The sequence below is a fragment of the Amphiprion ocellaris genome, chromosome 21 (genome assembly GCF_022539595.1).
Source record: "Amphiprion ocellaris isolate individual 3 ecotype Okinawa chromosome 21, ASM2253959v1, whole genome shotgun sequence".
NCBI classification, from domain to species: domain Eukaryota; kingdom Metazoa; phylum Chordata; class Actinopteri; family Pomacentridae; genus Amphiprion; species Amphiprion ocellaris.
Window position 1 is genome coordinate 21,903,361 of NC_072786.1, and position 15,881 is coordinate 21,919,241.

General features: G+C 40.4%; 1 protein-coding gene across 1 annotated transcript in view; it reads left to right on the plus strand.

The window, feature by feature from the left end:
* The window catches only part of mpped1 (metallophosphoesterase domain containing 1), a 102,881-nt gene that overhangs the window by 6,991 nt on the left and 80,009 nt on the right, over positions 1-15,881 (plus strand). The window contains exons 2-3 of the mRNA XM_023299778.3: positions 1,085-1,493; positions 5,282-5,463. Of these exons, the coding sequence (XP_023155546.1) occupies positions 1,315-1,493; positions 5,282-5,463 (361 nt within the window). The 5' untranslated portion in view covers positions 1,085-1,314. The remainder of the gene's footprint in view (positions 1-1,084; positions 1,494-5,281; positions 5,464-15,881) is intronic.

Consider the following 15,881-nt stretch of genomic DNA (forward strand, 5'->3'; position numbering starts at 1 on the left):
ATTTATCATGTTCTGATTTGCTGTTTTTATTCAATAGACACATGGTTTTATTTGCAAAGAAATTGCTTAATAACATTTCCAAAATGTGAACTAGAAAAGCACTCAAAGAGCACAATACTGTGCATTTTATTTTTTATCAGCCCGCTCCTGCCAGCAGCAAAGCTAAAACTCCCGCGAGATTTGCTTTGGGTCCCGCAAGACCCGTGGGATCCCAAATCCAATACAGTGTTAAACTACCTTAGTTGGACCCCAGGCTAGTAATCGTTGCACTGCACTGTGTGTACATTGTATAAGGGACTGATATTGTTTGATTAAAGGAATTTTACCTGAAGACAGTGTACAAACCAGAATGCGTTTAAAATGGGAAGAGATGGCTGACAGAGGTTCTTTAGTTGGGTCAAGAGTTTTTCAGTAAATATGAAATGCTGCTAAAAAAAAAAAATTTTGGAATTATTGGAATAAGTGTAAAAACAGGGAGAAAGAACTATTAAGCTCATAGATTTCTAATAATGAAATGTAAATATGTAAGAACTGTAGGTTTGTACATGTGAAAGTGCACTTTGCCTAGCGTGCAAATAGGCTGCACAGTTTTTTTTAAGTATAAAATGAGCATATCCTAGAATAGTTTTTTGTGTGTTTGTCTGTTTTGTTGTTGTTTTATGGTCACATGCATCGTTTTTGAGCAAGTCACTCTGATTCTGCATCTTACTACCTTCTTGGACCTCCTGGCCAAGCTTCCTTACACTTTGAAAACACGTCTGTTCTAAAATATTCTAAATTCTTGGTTCAACTTGTAGTTTTTTAAAACTTTCAACTCAACTCAATGGTACACACAACCACTCACTATCACTTGAAAATCCTGATTGTAGAGATGGGTGACAGTCATGGTAACAACTTGTGAATGTTCATGTCATCGATCAACTCAAGACAGTTGTAGGAATGAAGTAGTCATGTGAAAGTTTACTTTCGTTATTGAAATAATTGTTTAGCCCCTCCAACCATTCTTTGTTTTACAGCACCATCTTTGCTCTTGCTTCTGTTGCATACAGCACATGTCAGCTCTGCTCTTTTGTGTTTCCCTCAGGTGCAGAGGAGCTGTAGAATAGAAGAAGAAGAAGAAGAAGAAGAGGAGGGAGGTGATGTTCTCTCCTCAGGTCACTGTGGCTTTAAGCTTAGTGAGGGTTTGAGCCTGTCAGGACGCCTCCCAGAAGACTCTCCTCAGGCCAGAACTATCCACCCACTTTCCTATAGCAAAAGCAACAAGCAGCTGACAACTTGCTCTCCTTCACCCACTCTGCTTCGGTCCCCAGTGCCATGGCCTTCACCCTGTCAGAGATCATGGCAGCGAGGCGGCAGCAGTCGCAGGCTCAGTCTCACACCCAGCGAGGCAGCAGGACGGCGGTGGAGGTGGACGAGTACAGCACCAACCCCACTCAGGCCTTCACCTTCTACAATATCAACCAGGGACGCTTCCAGCCACCTCACGTCCACATGTGAGTAGATACAATGTAGAACAGTTGCTAATTAAAGAAGCATGCTGCTGCTGATGAGGCACATGTACTTCTGTTACCGTTTTATTTGACTTTTCCTCCATTCTTATGACTCATTGTCAAATAGGGCAATTTGAGAGTGAAGAGAGTGTGCGTCTGGAGCCAAGGGAAGGCTTTCAATGTGAAAATGAGCCCAAGGAGTTATATTTCTGAAATAACATACAAGCATGTGTGTGTGTGCCAAGATACAGCTTCTTTGTCATCTTTTTGGAAAAGGTTTCCATGTACCGTAACTGTCTGGGAAATTTTGTGATAAAGTGAAATCGAAATATCACAAAAAAATTTAAAAAACAAAATGCAAATTAATCTAGTTTCAGTTGTTTTCATTTAGTCCTTTGGAGAGAATAAACCAGGCTGTGTAGTTATGAGGAGAGAACACTGACAGTATAGTTTGGCATTGAAAATGCAATTTGGTATTGAAAACAAAATTCAAACTGAAAAAGAGAACCATTGGAATTGAAATATTTGTGTTTGAACAAGTTGCACTGGCACTGAAAAAGTATTTGGCGCAGAAAAAAGTTCCACTGACAAAAAAAACCACAGATATATAATATTATTTCATTTTATTTTGTAACGTTTTGTATTTTGATTAGCAATCTTCGGGTTGTTTCTTTGTGTCAATGTTTTTGAAGTATTTTTTAACGCTGTTTGCTGAGCGTGTACCTTACCCTACATGCAAAGACTAAACTTCTCACATTTGGTTACTGATATACACTGAAATGTACCAACATGGAGGGGGGTGGAGTCTGTCCCAGCTGACATTACATTACTCAAAAACTGACAGAGTGGATGAAATTTTGAGGAAGGTCAGAAATGACACAAGAACCAAGTGATTAGATTTTGGGAGTGATGCGGCTTGTAGTCTGGATCCACAGATTTGTTCAAGATTTCCGTATCATTGCGAGATAACGGCATGGCGTCACTGTAACTATGGCAACAAGTGAACACTACGTCAGCTGCCTGCTGATAATCAGATTGTAATTCTACTACAAATCCACCACTACGGACTTATCAGGACTTATCTGTCGGAAATGATACAAGGAACAATAGATTAAATTGTGGGGAAATTATACCAGGAAAGAGCAGCTTTGGCGGAGTACTGCATCTCTGAGTGTTTTTCTTGTTTTTCTAATTTCTCAGGCTCGTCCTCTCATGCCTGGACAATTTCAGACGGATAAGACTGGTAATTAAAAATACCCTTGACTAGGGCTGGGCGATAAATCGATTTTATCGATTAATTCGAGTGTGTACTTAATGTCGATTTGTTTTTATGAAAATCGATTTTCTCATCAACATCCGCCACCAGCGCCTTCCCGCTGGGCTCCCGTAGTTCAGAGTGCGCCCCCCCCCCGTCCACTAGATTGGATTTTCCCGCACGGCAACGCACCGCATCTGAAAATCACACGGACGACGGTCACTACCGGACTACAACATGGTCACATGACAGCGCTGAGCAACAGCAGGACGCTACGTGGTGACGTCACCGAGCTTCCAGCTGGACGGTTCTGCAGACAAGTAGGATAAACACAGCGGCTCAGCCGCAAACTTTCCCTTTTATTTCAAAAAACACGTCAGCGAAAAGTATTTCTGAAAGCGTTTGAGGTGAGAAATAATCTGTGCAGCAGCTGAACCTGTCCTCGTTTTATGTCACCGACGTCTAGTTTAGAAGTTTGAGGACAGTTTAACGATGCGTGGAATCTCCGCACGCCGCATGCAATTTGCATAAAGTAGAAGTCAGTCTACTTCATGCAAATGAGCTGCAGCCTTCTCCAGGTAAACACACCTGATCACAGCTGGAAACGCACTGCAACCGGACCAGCATGCCACATGCGGCACATTTCCAGCTGCAATCTGGTGTGTTTACCTGGAGAAGGCTGCAGCTCATTTGCATAAACTAAACTGGACTCCAGCGTAGGTAGGGGGTTTAAAAAAAAAAATCGGATAAATCCTGAATCGGGATTTTTGGTGAAAAAAATCTGAGTTTTTTTTAGGCCTTATCGCCCAGCCCTACCCTTGACTGAAGAGGAAAAACTAAACTCCCCAAACTCAGGGCAGTTTGTTGGTCTTCTAATTTCATCAGAAGTTTTCACTGACTGCTGCGTATATTTTTGCTGTTAAGTCCTAACATTCTTTTTAGAGTTTAGTACTTCAAATTTGATTATCAACACCGAATGTTTGGAAGCCAATGCCAAAAAAAAAAATGCAACAGAAGAATGATGATCAAGTTTTACATTTTGTAGAGCACACTTTCTCGAATTTTGTTCCTTGCTTCTGCTTTTGTTTAAATAATTGTTGAATCTCAAGTAACAGCCTCAAACAAAAAAAACCTTCATTGATCTATGACTCATAGTTCAAGCCTTTTTGTGATCCACTAGTCACCAGATTGTTTTGTTCTGTAACATAAAGCAGAACAAAAAACATGGAAATTAAAGAGACACTTAGAATGAGTTTGTGAAAAAGCAGAAACAGTTGTGATGAATGTTCTGTTGGTTAATATGACTTGACTCTGTTGTTTTGATGCACATACAAGGAAACGTACACTACCGCTCAAAGATTTGGGATCTATTAGAAATTTTCATATTTTTGACAGAAAAACAGTTTTTTCAATGAAGATAAAATTAAATGAATGATAAATCCAGTCTAGACATTGTTAATGTGGTAAATGACTGTTCTAGCTGGAAACAGCTGATTTTTAATGGAATATCTCCATAGGGGTACAGAGGAACATTTCCAGCAACCATCACTCCTGTGTTCTAATGCTACATTGTGTTAGTTAATGGTGCTGAAAGGCTAATTAATGATTAGGAAACCCTTGTGCAGTTATGTTAGCACATGAATAAAAGTGTGAGTTTTCATGGAAAACATGAAATTGCCTGGATGACACCAAACTTTTGAACAGTAGCGTACATTATTCTCCCTTTCAGTGTTTTATAAGCAGCCTTCTTTTTCTTCGTCCTGGCCACAGATTCATGGTTGGTTAATTACAGTAACTAGCATCTCGCTGGCTTTGATTTCTGGAATGTCATCAAACATGGTTATATTGATGATAAGAAAGAGAGTTTCTCTGTGGGACTTTATACAGCATCACTTGACGCTCCCTTACATTTCTGTGTAGTCAATAGTGGAAGTGAAACATTTTTCATGAACCCTCTTCTGTACTTTATTACTTTGTGGCTCACTTGGTGCTGGTTGTCTTCTATGCATGTATATCTGCTTTCCCACTTCCACTTGTCTCTTTCCCTCTCCTGTGGTGGGGTGGTGTGGAGGAGGAGGAGGCAGGGCTGGGTGTTATCGTACCTGGAGGAAAGCTCACTAAAGTGGGCCACGGTTATTCACCAGCTCCCCTCTTCCCCCTGGAGACCCTGTGGATCTGCACATTCGCTGGAAGTCCCACAGGACTCTGCTCTTTTTCTATATCTGTTCTTTATTCTTTTTCCATCTCTGCGCATTTCTCTTTCTGTCTCTCTCTGTGCTGTGCTTTTATTGTGGCCTCTCGCTCCCACTTCATGCTATGTCTCTTGTTTCCTCCTCAGCCCCAGTCTGTGGGGATGATTTTCTGCTGGATACTAATTCAAACTTCTTTCATTGTCAGGCTCATACCACAGAGACTTTGCATATTGTGCTGCGTCTCCTTCTCCTATATTGCTGAAGTGCACCAGCAGCTGCAGTGACCCCTTTTCCCTTCCTCTCTCCCTCAACTTTCTTGTCTTTTGTTCTTTTTCTTGTCTCAGGGTGGACCCGATGCCTCACGACACTCCCAAGCCACCAGGCTACACACGCTTTGTTTGCATCTCGGACACTCACTCCCGCACCGATGCCATCCAGATGCCGTATGGGGACGTGTTCATCCATGCCGGAGACTTCACCGAGCTGGGACTGCCCTCTGAGGTCAAGAAGTTCAACGACTGGCTAGGTCAGCATCTCTGAAAGTTGTGGATCTGTATCTTGGGCCCTGTTTTCTGTTCCCTTGTGACAATGTTTTAATAAGGCCATCAGTGAGGTCAGTGCCAGGCTAAGTTTACTCACAGGGCGATGAAAGTTTTTAAGAAAACTTTTAAAAGTGAAGTTTTTAGTTGCGCAGGGAGACAGTAGACTTACTTTTTTTCCTGTTTCTATGAGTTGTAGAGCATTGACTAAATTAAAAAAACGCTCTCAATTTTCTGCTGACCATTCTTCAAGCATGTCATACATTTAATTTTCAATTCCTCTTCCCCTTCCTCCTCATCTTGAATAGATTTGAGTCTCTTTCTTCCTTGCTGTAAAATTCAAGGACGCTCTGAGAGCATCAGAGATTTGGGTCGACTTCTGAACAGCGTTTTCTTTTTCTTTTTTTTAAATATACGAAGCAACAAGATTTCACAGTATGCTCATTGTTTGCCTCCTGTGTTCAATTTTCCGGCCTCAGAGCTCAAAAATGCAGCGTTTTGTGGCTGCAGATTCTCAAATCTTTTTGGAATTCCTTGAACACATCACAAAGAGGAGATTTTAAAATGGTTTTATCACAACTGCACTACCACACAGTGATACAATTTTAAGAAAAGAGTAAAGCTGACTTAACGTTCAATGTGATGGACATGAAATCTCTGAGTTAACTTTCAGTGTACTTAGAAAAGAAAAAAGCCAAACTAATAACTTATGCTGTTCTTTGGGAAGTTACTTCTCCTACTACTTATATGCGATTTGTGGTAACAATGCTAAATCTGCAGTGCTGTTCTTGATGTGATGTGGTGTGAGTTTGGTTTGGGTTGCACTTCCTTCATCTCTGACAGAGGTTGCACAGTCATTCCTCTACATATTTGTGTAGTTTGAACACCCAAAGCCTCCTGTGATCTGGAAACAGCATAAAGAAACCGCTGAAACAGTTCAGGCAGGAAAGTTCATTCCTCACATTTACGAATGCCTACAGGACAGAGTTAGAGATAGATGGCAGTCTTCAGCAACAGCCATTTAATGTATTTACAATCTCTGTCTCTGTATAGCTAGTTTTCTCTGTTAAAGCCAATTCATGGTTATCTCATCCATATGTCCTGAGGGTCTGCATGACCTAAATTTTGTCATCAGTCTGTCTGACGTTTGCATGCTGCCCAAAATTTCTCACTGTTGTCTACAGCTGCACAAACTGTAGAAGTGCTATAAAAGGCTATAGAAGGCTTTTATATGCTGTAGTTCATGCACAGTGCAGCTTGGATCATGGTGATTCTCTCAGATTTATTTTCTTCTCTTTTTTTTTTTAGTTTCACGTTGTGTTTGATTACTGATGCTCTTTAATGTACACCTTGCGATTCGAGTCCTCCGCTTCCACAGAATGGAACAGGTGCACCTAGCCAGCCATAATTTTACTAAGTTAGCCTTATACAGTGAATAAAAACACAGGTAAAGGCAGTGTCAGCATCAGATATGTAGGCCTACTGCCCCTTGTAGTTTTCACATAAGAATACTTAACTCAAGGCCTTGTGTTAGTTCACATCATGTGGGCAATGTTGCTTTTCCAGTCAAGTCAGTGACTCTAAAGGGACTGTCCTACATTCCACAACAATTTACACTTCTACAGTTTCATTTAGCAGACGCTTTTATCCAAAGCGACGTACATCTGAGAGTAGATACAACACAAGCAATGATCTAGTGAGGAGAAAACAACCTGGATAAGAGCCATAAAACAAGTTCAGGTGTGATAATAGGACCATGGTGTCTACAGGCAGTGTGGGAGACAATGGGAAAGTATTTTTCCCCTTCCTTTTTATTTGCACTCTGTCAACTGCAAATGTGTTCAGTGAAGAGCTGGTTTTTAGGCTTTTCTTAGAGACTGAGAGAGATACATTGTAGTATATAGGGCTACAGACATCCTTTGTAGAACTTAGCAGTCCATTTTTCCCACATGGGATTCAGATAACTTTCCTACTAGGGATGCAAATTTGAACAATTTTCTGATTTGATAGTCAGCCATGTTAACAGTCAATAATCGATGAATTGTTTAAGCGAATGAAATGGAGTTGACATTTTCCCATATATCAGCTCACTTATATTCGAAGTTTTACAAGCGGGTGAATTAACTATCAAGTATTTTTAACTACATATCAATAGTTACTTTACTTAAAGGCCTCTTCAACAAAAAAACCCCTGTAGATTTCTTGAACTTGTTAATGATTATTCAGCTGTTCATTTCGGTGTTTCCTTCCTTTCTGTTGATGGTTTTTGTATAGCAGGGGCCCCATTCTGTGACGCTTTTTTCTTTCCTCTAGAAATATCTTTCAAGCTTAACTTTGTGCATCACTATATGGTAAATATAAAGAGCAGTATATCAGATAGCCATGTTGATATTTTTATGCTCATTTCTAATTTGGCACATTTTATAAGTGTTGATAAGCTGCAACTGCTGCAACTTAATCTTTCAAAATCATTAACTAATGCTCAACAGATCTTTAAAAAAAGCATTCATATTATTAAACTTTGGTGAGTTAAGTTGTAACTACTGTTTTTAATGGATCAAAATCATGAACTAATGCTTTACAGATCTTTAGAAGAAATCAATATTATCAAACTTCGGTTTACAACAATGTAAACAATGCCACTGGGCAGCATTTATTCTGTCTGTTTGGCAATAAAGTAGGTAAACAAAGATGCTAATCTATTAATATGGTCATTTTTAATTAAACAGAAAGTCTGCAGTTATTAATGGTAGTAAGTAAATGATTACATTAAAACAGCGTTTATTTTCTATGGCTGTATGAGGGCAGCAGTACAGATTAAAAATGACTGATGTGAGAGCAAAAAATATTGATTTACTCAACCAGCAGCTATGAATATCATCAGCTTCTCACAATCTGACAGCCCAAAGGTTCTTATTAATTGGTTTGTAACTGATCTGTCAAGACTTTGTAAATGATTTATTAACCATTAATAAAGCTTCTACTCACAACTTATGGTCACTTTTAAAGAGTGACATTTAAAAACATGGTACCCCTATACAGACTGCATACTCTAAAGCAGGGATGTCAACCTCATTTTAGTTCAGTGGCCACAATCAGCCCGATTTGATCTGCAGTGGGCCGCACTAGTAAAATAATAGCATAGTAACTGATAAATAATGACAATTCCAATTTTTTTCCTCTGTTTCAGTGCAAAAAATGTACATTCTGAAATTTTTTACATTTAATGAACTATCTTTTTGCAAAAGATTATTAACAAACTGAAATTTCTTAAGAAAAATAAGTGTACTTTTAACAATATTATGGCTCAGCTTTTCATTTGTGTATTAAAACTTACAGGATATTGTGTCTACAAAGGCACTAAACATTTAGTCACGGGTTTCTGGAACTGAACAATATGGTATTTTACATCTTATCAAGATCTAGAAATTATTTTAAATTTACATTCTTCTCCACAACTGTGTAGTAATCTTAACCACCGAAACACCACTCAAACTTAAATTGGCACTATTAAGGAAGAAGTTTTAGTTATTCCCCTGTCTTGCAAATGTTTAAAATTTATGCATTAAAAAAATGCGTAAAAGGCAGTGCATGAATAATAGGGTTCAGCCAAACCAAACTCTGTCATACTGAAGCTGCTGACTGACATTATACTGCACAATGTTCATGTCTTTAAATATTTTGACAGTAAAAATTCATTTTGACCTCTGTTATTTTTACACTTTGTACCCTCTAGCGGGCCGGTTTTGGCCGTATGTTAGACTCCTCTGCTCTAAAGTGACATTCAGAGATTTTTGCAATACGGTTTTTGAGCAAATGTCTTTATAAAAAACATAGGAGCTTTACCTAATCCAGTCTGGTATTCTTTGACCGGTCTCTACTGAAAACGTCTTATCTTTGTTCTGAGTTAGGAGCAAGTGTAAGGCTTATCACCGCTACATGATATTAGAAACTGGAATGAAGTGACCTCGTGCGAAGCCGAGAAACAGAAAAAAACTGTTGCGTCTGTGAGTCTGCAACAGTCTGAGCGGGCAGAGCCGCTCTGCTATCATCGCCTTCATCACCGTTGTCGCCGGCGTCATCAACACCGGCACAAACCTCCCCGGGAACGGCAGAAGCCTGTTAGCGGGTGCACGGGCCTTTGTGTGTTCATCTCCTTCTCTGAGGGAGGGAAGCGGCAAAAAGGGGGGAGATAAGGGGAGAACTTGTTGTCCTTCCCCTCCTTCCTCACTCATACGCGTGAGAGCTGCAGGGAGCGCGAGCTGCAAATCCGCTAGCCTGCACTCCAGCGGCGAGAGAGGCAACGGGAGAGGCGGGAAAGCAAAGATAAACCGAGCCAAACGTGCCTGCTGCTGCCTCTGAAGTCAGTCTCGGCTCTCTCCATCCCGTCCTCCTCTCCTTTCCCATTATTTCCTCCTTCCCTGCAACTCTGCCATCTTCCCCTTCCTCTCCTCTGCTCGTATAAATATTTATAATGTGACTATTGCTATTCTTTCTCTCCCTTCCATTCCCTTGTGCTCCCTGTCTCTGTCACACACACCGTCTCATTCTGTAGATGAATGTAACTCCTGCCGTTTAGTGTGTGCACAACAGATTTGCTGGGAGATCAGGTTTAGCACATTCATTTCGCAGGAGTCTGTACAAACTGAGTCTCGGTCAGGTATCACCATCTGCTCCCAAACTTTCTGCTCTTTCATCCTTCCTCCCTCACTATCATTTCTTCCTTTACCTTTCTCTTTATTTTGTTTTTCTACTGCAGCTCCTTTTGCCTCTTCTCCCTCACCATCCCTTTGTCCATCTCCATAACCTCTTTATTTCAGTACTGGTTTTTCCTTTTTCCTTCTCCACAAACTCCATACTGCTCTTTCCTCTTCCATTCCTCTCTTTTCTGCTCCCTCTCACTCGCTGACTGCTTTCTGCGATTCTTTTCTCAGCTCTTATTTTTAGCAGGAAGTCAGTCGGCTCTTGGGGACCGCTGGCAGCCGCTCAAGGCTTTGTCAGGGATGGCAAACGTTGCAGGAGGAGGGGGAAGAGAGAGGGGAGAGGCGAGGAAATGAGGGGATGACTGAGGAGGTAGGAGATAAAATTCATGCAGGGAGAGGAGTTGGAAAGTGAGGGGACGACAGGGAAAGAGAAGGTGGAGGTATAAAAAGACTGGAGTGGAGAAGAAACTGTCCATGTTTCTCCCCAGAGAGAGGCAGCCTTACCTGGGTAAACTCACAGCTCACAGCCCTGGAGGCTGATGCCACACTCCTGCCCTATGTTGTCATGGTGATCCATGCAGGTCCAGCTGTCAATCACTGTATGAGGACTCGCTCTGTCTGTGTGTGTGTGTGTGTGTGTGTGTGTGTAACTTTTGCTGCATTTTGGTTGCCTTGACATTCAGATATCATTTCTCCAACATCTTTTTCCTGATGTGTTTCTTTGCATCATTACATCTGTCATAATATTAATAATTATATTATCATAACCAAATAACGCGGCAGCATTTTGGGAGTCACAATACACCGCCATAAAGTATGAAAACTTGATGCACAAATGCGTAAGAAATTTGATTAGGCTCAGCTCAAATCTTTTTTGTGGTTTTTACAAGTTGCAACGAATGTTTTTTGTTTTTTTGTGTTTTACAATAATTGGATTTTTGTGCATTTAATGGTTTTAAAAGACTACACAATTTACTGCAATTTTTTTACACTTACACATTTAAAACATCTGAAGGCAGCCTTTTTTTGATTAACAGTTTCTCCACTGAATGAAAATCAACATAGTGTACACGACCATTCAAAAGTCATTAAAAATGTCCTTGTTTTTGAAAGAAAAGCAGTTTTTTTCAATGAAGATAACATTAAATGAATGATAAATCCAGTGCAGACATTGTTAATGTGGTAAATGACTATTCTAGCTGGAAACAGCTGATTTTTAATGGAATATCTCCATAGAGGTACAGAGGAACATTTCCAGCAACCATCTCTCCTGTGTTCTAATGCTACATTGTGTTAGCTAATGGTGTTGAAAGGCTCATTGATGGTTAGAAAACCCTTGTGCAGTTATGTTAGCACATGAATAAAAGTGTGAGTTTTCATGGAAAACATGAAATTGGATGACCTCAAACTTTTGAACGATAGTGTATATATTAATCTTGACTAAAACTGCAATAAACAATGCAGTATACAACAAAAGACTACATTTCTGGGCAAACTCATTTAAATGTCCATTTATTTAAAATTGCATCACCTGTTATTGCTTCACTTCTAAGTTGAAAAGTGAAGCGTATTTGCTCTTGAGGAAAAACTCTTTAGATTTGCCAGAATAACATGCAGGCACCAAAGAAGGAACTCAGTGCAACTAAAGTCGTTACTGAGATTCAGATCTTTTTTTCTTTACTTTCGATGACAGACGTAATCTTCCTCTCCACGGAGGACACCAGAGGTGAACAAATTTCAGGACAGATGTTCTTCCATTCTACAGAGACAGTTTTTATCAGCTGCTTTGCTCTTTGCTAGAGGGGTTGTGTTGCTCTGTCTTTAAAATAGCCCGAAGGTGTTATGTTTGATTTAAGTTTGGCATCATACTTGGGCAGGTCACAATTTCACAGTTTTTTTCTTTAGATTTTGTGATTTTGGCTTTGTGCTTTAGATGGTTATCGTGCTCATATATTTCTCTTCTGCTGACTGTGAGTTACCTTGTCAGCCAGTGTTTATTAGTATGTCCATAGACATTCATTGTTCATTTAAAAATGTAATCTCTCCAACACTTTTTCTTCTTTTTATTTATTTATTTATTTATTTATTTATTTTGCCTTTTTGGCTTTATTATATAAGACAGTGGAGCGAGAGAAACAGGAGATGTGGGTAGAAGAGTAGGGGAAGAACCTGCAGCCTGCAGGGCCATGGGCTGGATTCGAACCTGTAATCGCTATGTCAGGGACTATAGCAGCTGTTTTTGGATTGTCTGCTCAATTCAACCCCGACACTTTTTGCCTTCAAGCATCGCCGCATCATGACACTCACCTCCGAGCATCAATGTGAGGATTATGTTTTCACTGTGGTAGAATATACGAGGCTCTTTTTTTGGATGCCATTCATAAAGGCTGACATTATGCGCTGTCCTTCACACCATCAGAGCTGTCACAGAAACTCAGAACACAGAAACAGAAGTTTTTCCATTGATCACCTCTGTGCCAAAGCTGAAACACTCGCTCATCTCTCGCAAGTAGCGTACTATCTGTAGCGTAGTTTAATTAGCACAATGACTTTTATGTGATCAGTGCTCCTGTGGCTGTATCTTTTGGTTACTGCTTTGTTTCACGTTATTTTTTGTTGATTGCTGACCTTTCTGTATCATTCTCCATATTTTTTTATTACATTTCTCAGTTGCTCTGGCAATTCTTTTCTATATGGAACTATGATGCAAACATGCAGATGGACATAGCCCATAGACCCAACTGAGAAAGTGCAGGTCATTTACAGCCATGTTCCTACCATTAGGCTACCTAGAAATAACAAAGCTACTGTACATATTAATTGCAAACACATTTTAGTAACTCTTGTACAAAAATTCTCAGTGAACATCCCGTATGTGTTTTCTTTTATGTTGTATAACACAGACTTTTCAGATGCATGTGAGCTTTATCTTTATTGCTAAGCATTGATGTAGCGCTGTCAAAAAAGAATGCCGACTGGTTGATCGCTGTGCTGATTAAGATGAAATGCTCATTTTTTGACAGGCACAATGAAGACGGCTCTCTGAAGAGCCACGACAGATAAAAAGTATGACTGTACGGAAGCAGAGTTGAAAAGCTGCCATTTGGACTGGAGTTAGTCTGGGATTGTCAGGAGTAGAGGTTGATTGTGCCGGACAGGTGAGAGGAGAGAGAGAACGAGGAGAGAGAGAACCAGAGAGAGGATTGAGAGGGGAAAATATAAAAACAAGGGGGTTAGTGAGGGCGAGAGTCAGACCTCGAGCTCGTGAGCTGCAGCTCTTGAGTCCAATTGTCTCCAATAATGGCCTCTTTGATCAGGCTTTCAGCGCTCACTCGCGCCTGTGAACACGCACATTGCAACAAACATCCAGGCGGATTTCGTAAGCCGAGGCAACACTTCCCTGAGTGTTTGCATGTTTGTTTGCGTGCGCTGCCCTCGCTACAGACTTGAGTGGCGTCGTTTTTCATGCCGTGTGATAGCGTGAGCTGGCGGAGCAGAGCGGGAATATACTGCAGTGAATGTTGTGTTTAAATATGGATCTCATCGTGCTTTGGAGTCGACTCAGGGTCAAGAGAGGAGCAGCTTTAATTCTTAAAGGCTTTGTTCTCTTGCTCTTTCCTTCTGCCTGCCTCTTCTTCTGTCTTATTTCAGTTCAGTGGCTGCTTTAGTGGCATCACGCACAGACCATAGACTTACTATAAGATAATACTGATCAGTTAATAGCCTATTCACTGTGTGTTTTCTGTTTATATATATGGAACTGTTTAAGAGATATTTAGGACATTTCTGCTTTTTTACCTGTGAAATAAATTCAAGTAAAAACCATTAACCATCCCTTATTGGTTTCCTCATAGCAGAGGTTTTTAAAGCATTTTATGCATATTTCAAGCCATATAACACCCTATCCAATTCATTAACTGGATTCAATCAAGCACCCAACACCTACTATTATTAATATTGCTAATTACTACTGCTTAATCCAAAAATGATATAAAAAGCATTGTTTTCCCAGCATTAAAAAAATTAAATGTTCAGGGTCACTAGATAGATATGTAGTTGTGTTACATATTTTCGTGGGTAATGTTGTTTTTTTGTAGTCTGACCTCATGGTGACGCTATTTGCTCTCTGTCACTTTGAATAAAACACAGACACACCTATGAAAAAAACTGTTATATTAGCTTAATGTGAAAGTAACACTACGGTGGAGCATCCAGGTTACATGTTCTGTGCCGACTAACATTTTCTTTGATACCGTAGTATTTTGATGACAACTGTTCATCAAATTAAGGTGTACATAATGCTTGTGATTATGTTGCTGCAACGCCTATAAAGATGTAAGCAGAGTTGCAGAGTATTCCATTACACTTCAGGATGTCAAGCACCAGAACTGAACAATAAAGTACTACTCTGCCTGTGTGACTCCCAACACAACTCATTGTATTCTGTATTTTCTAGCCCCTTTTTTTATATCAAGTCTGTCTCTGGCTCAGTTTGCATCATGTAAAGTGAATGTACTCAAGACCAGTACAGCCATTTGCCACACACCCAGAGAGGCTGGCTTACCCACAAGACTAGCTTTTGCAGGTCTCCTCTTTAATTAACAAACACCTCTGGGTTTAGTCTGAGAACACAGGCATAAATAAAGCGTAAATGAAGGAAAGGCAGGTTTAGAAGAGGAATACGGAAGAGTCAGAGGAGCAGCGACAGCCAACTACCTGAGATCATCCTGTCCTAAGTTCATCTTTACAGAACATGAATGAGCAGCTTTCTGCCCTCAGAAGGTTGGACTCAGACTACCAGTGAACTAGTCTTTTCTGGTTCACAGAGACATGACTTTCTGGGATCTCTCTAGGGATTTTAACAAAGTGACATGAGCAGACATTTGCCCAACCTGGAGCAATATTTAGCAATCAGAATACAGAGCATACTGGACTTGTGTTGTGGTAACATTCTAAATACATTCATCTTAAAACCCAACCTTCCTCTTGATCATTCTGACCATAATGCCATTCTGGTAGTGCCAAAGTTTAAGCTGCAACTACAAAGACGTACAAGTGTGGGAAAAAGAAGCCCTGGATCCTTATAAAGGTGTTTTGAACTGAATAACTGGGATCGTTCTTTAATGGTGATTTTGATTAACTGACTGATTTAGTACAGTGTCATACTGCAAGGACAGTCAGTAAGTAACTCTGTGCAAACAACAAGAAAGTTCAGAGTTGGGGAATTAAATTCAGTGCAGAAGGAAGACCAAGTTGGCCATCATCCACTATAATGACGAGGTGGAGCAGAAACAACTAATTGGAAGTGCAAAGGAGGTATGGCAGGGGTTAAATAGGGTTAAATATCATGATGGGTAAAGCTCCCAAATCTACAGTGACTGACAAATTGGAAGCCTCCTTTGCAGAACGCCTGAGTAGCTTTATCAGCTGGTTGAACAGCTGCAGCACAACCACTAACTCCTCCCCAGCCCATCTCACCAAGCTCCCGCCATAGATGAGCAGTCAGTGAAATCCATCCTGAGCAGAGACAATCAAAGCAAAGCCGCTAGCCCTGACAGGCTTAGAGGAAAGATGCTCAAAGACTGCTCCACTTGGCTAAGTGGATTGTTCCAAGTTGGTGGAAGGAATCCACCATAATCCAAATTCCTGAAAAGCCATATGTTCAGGACCTGAAGGACTTCTGCTTGCCCTGATGTAGGTAC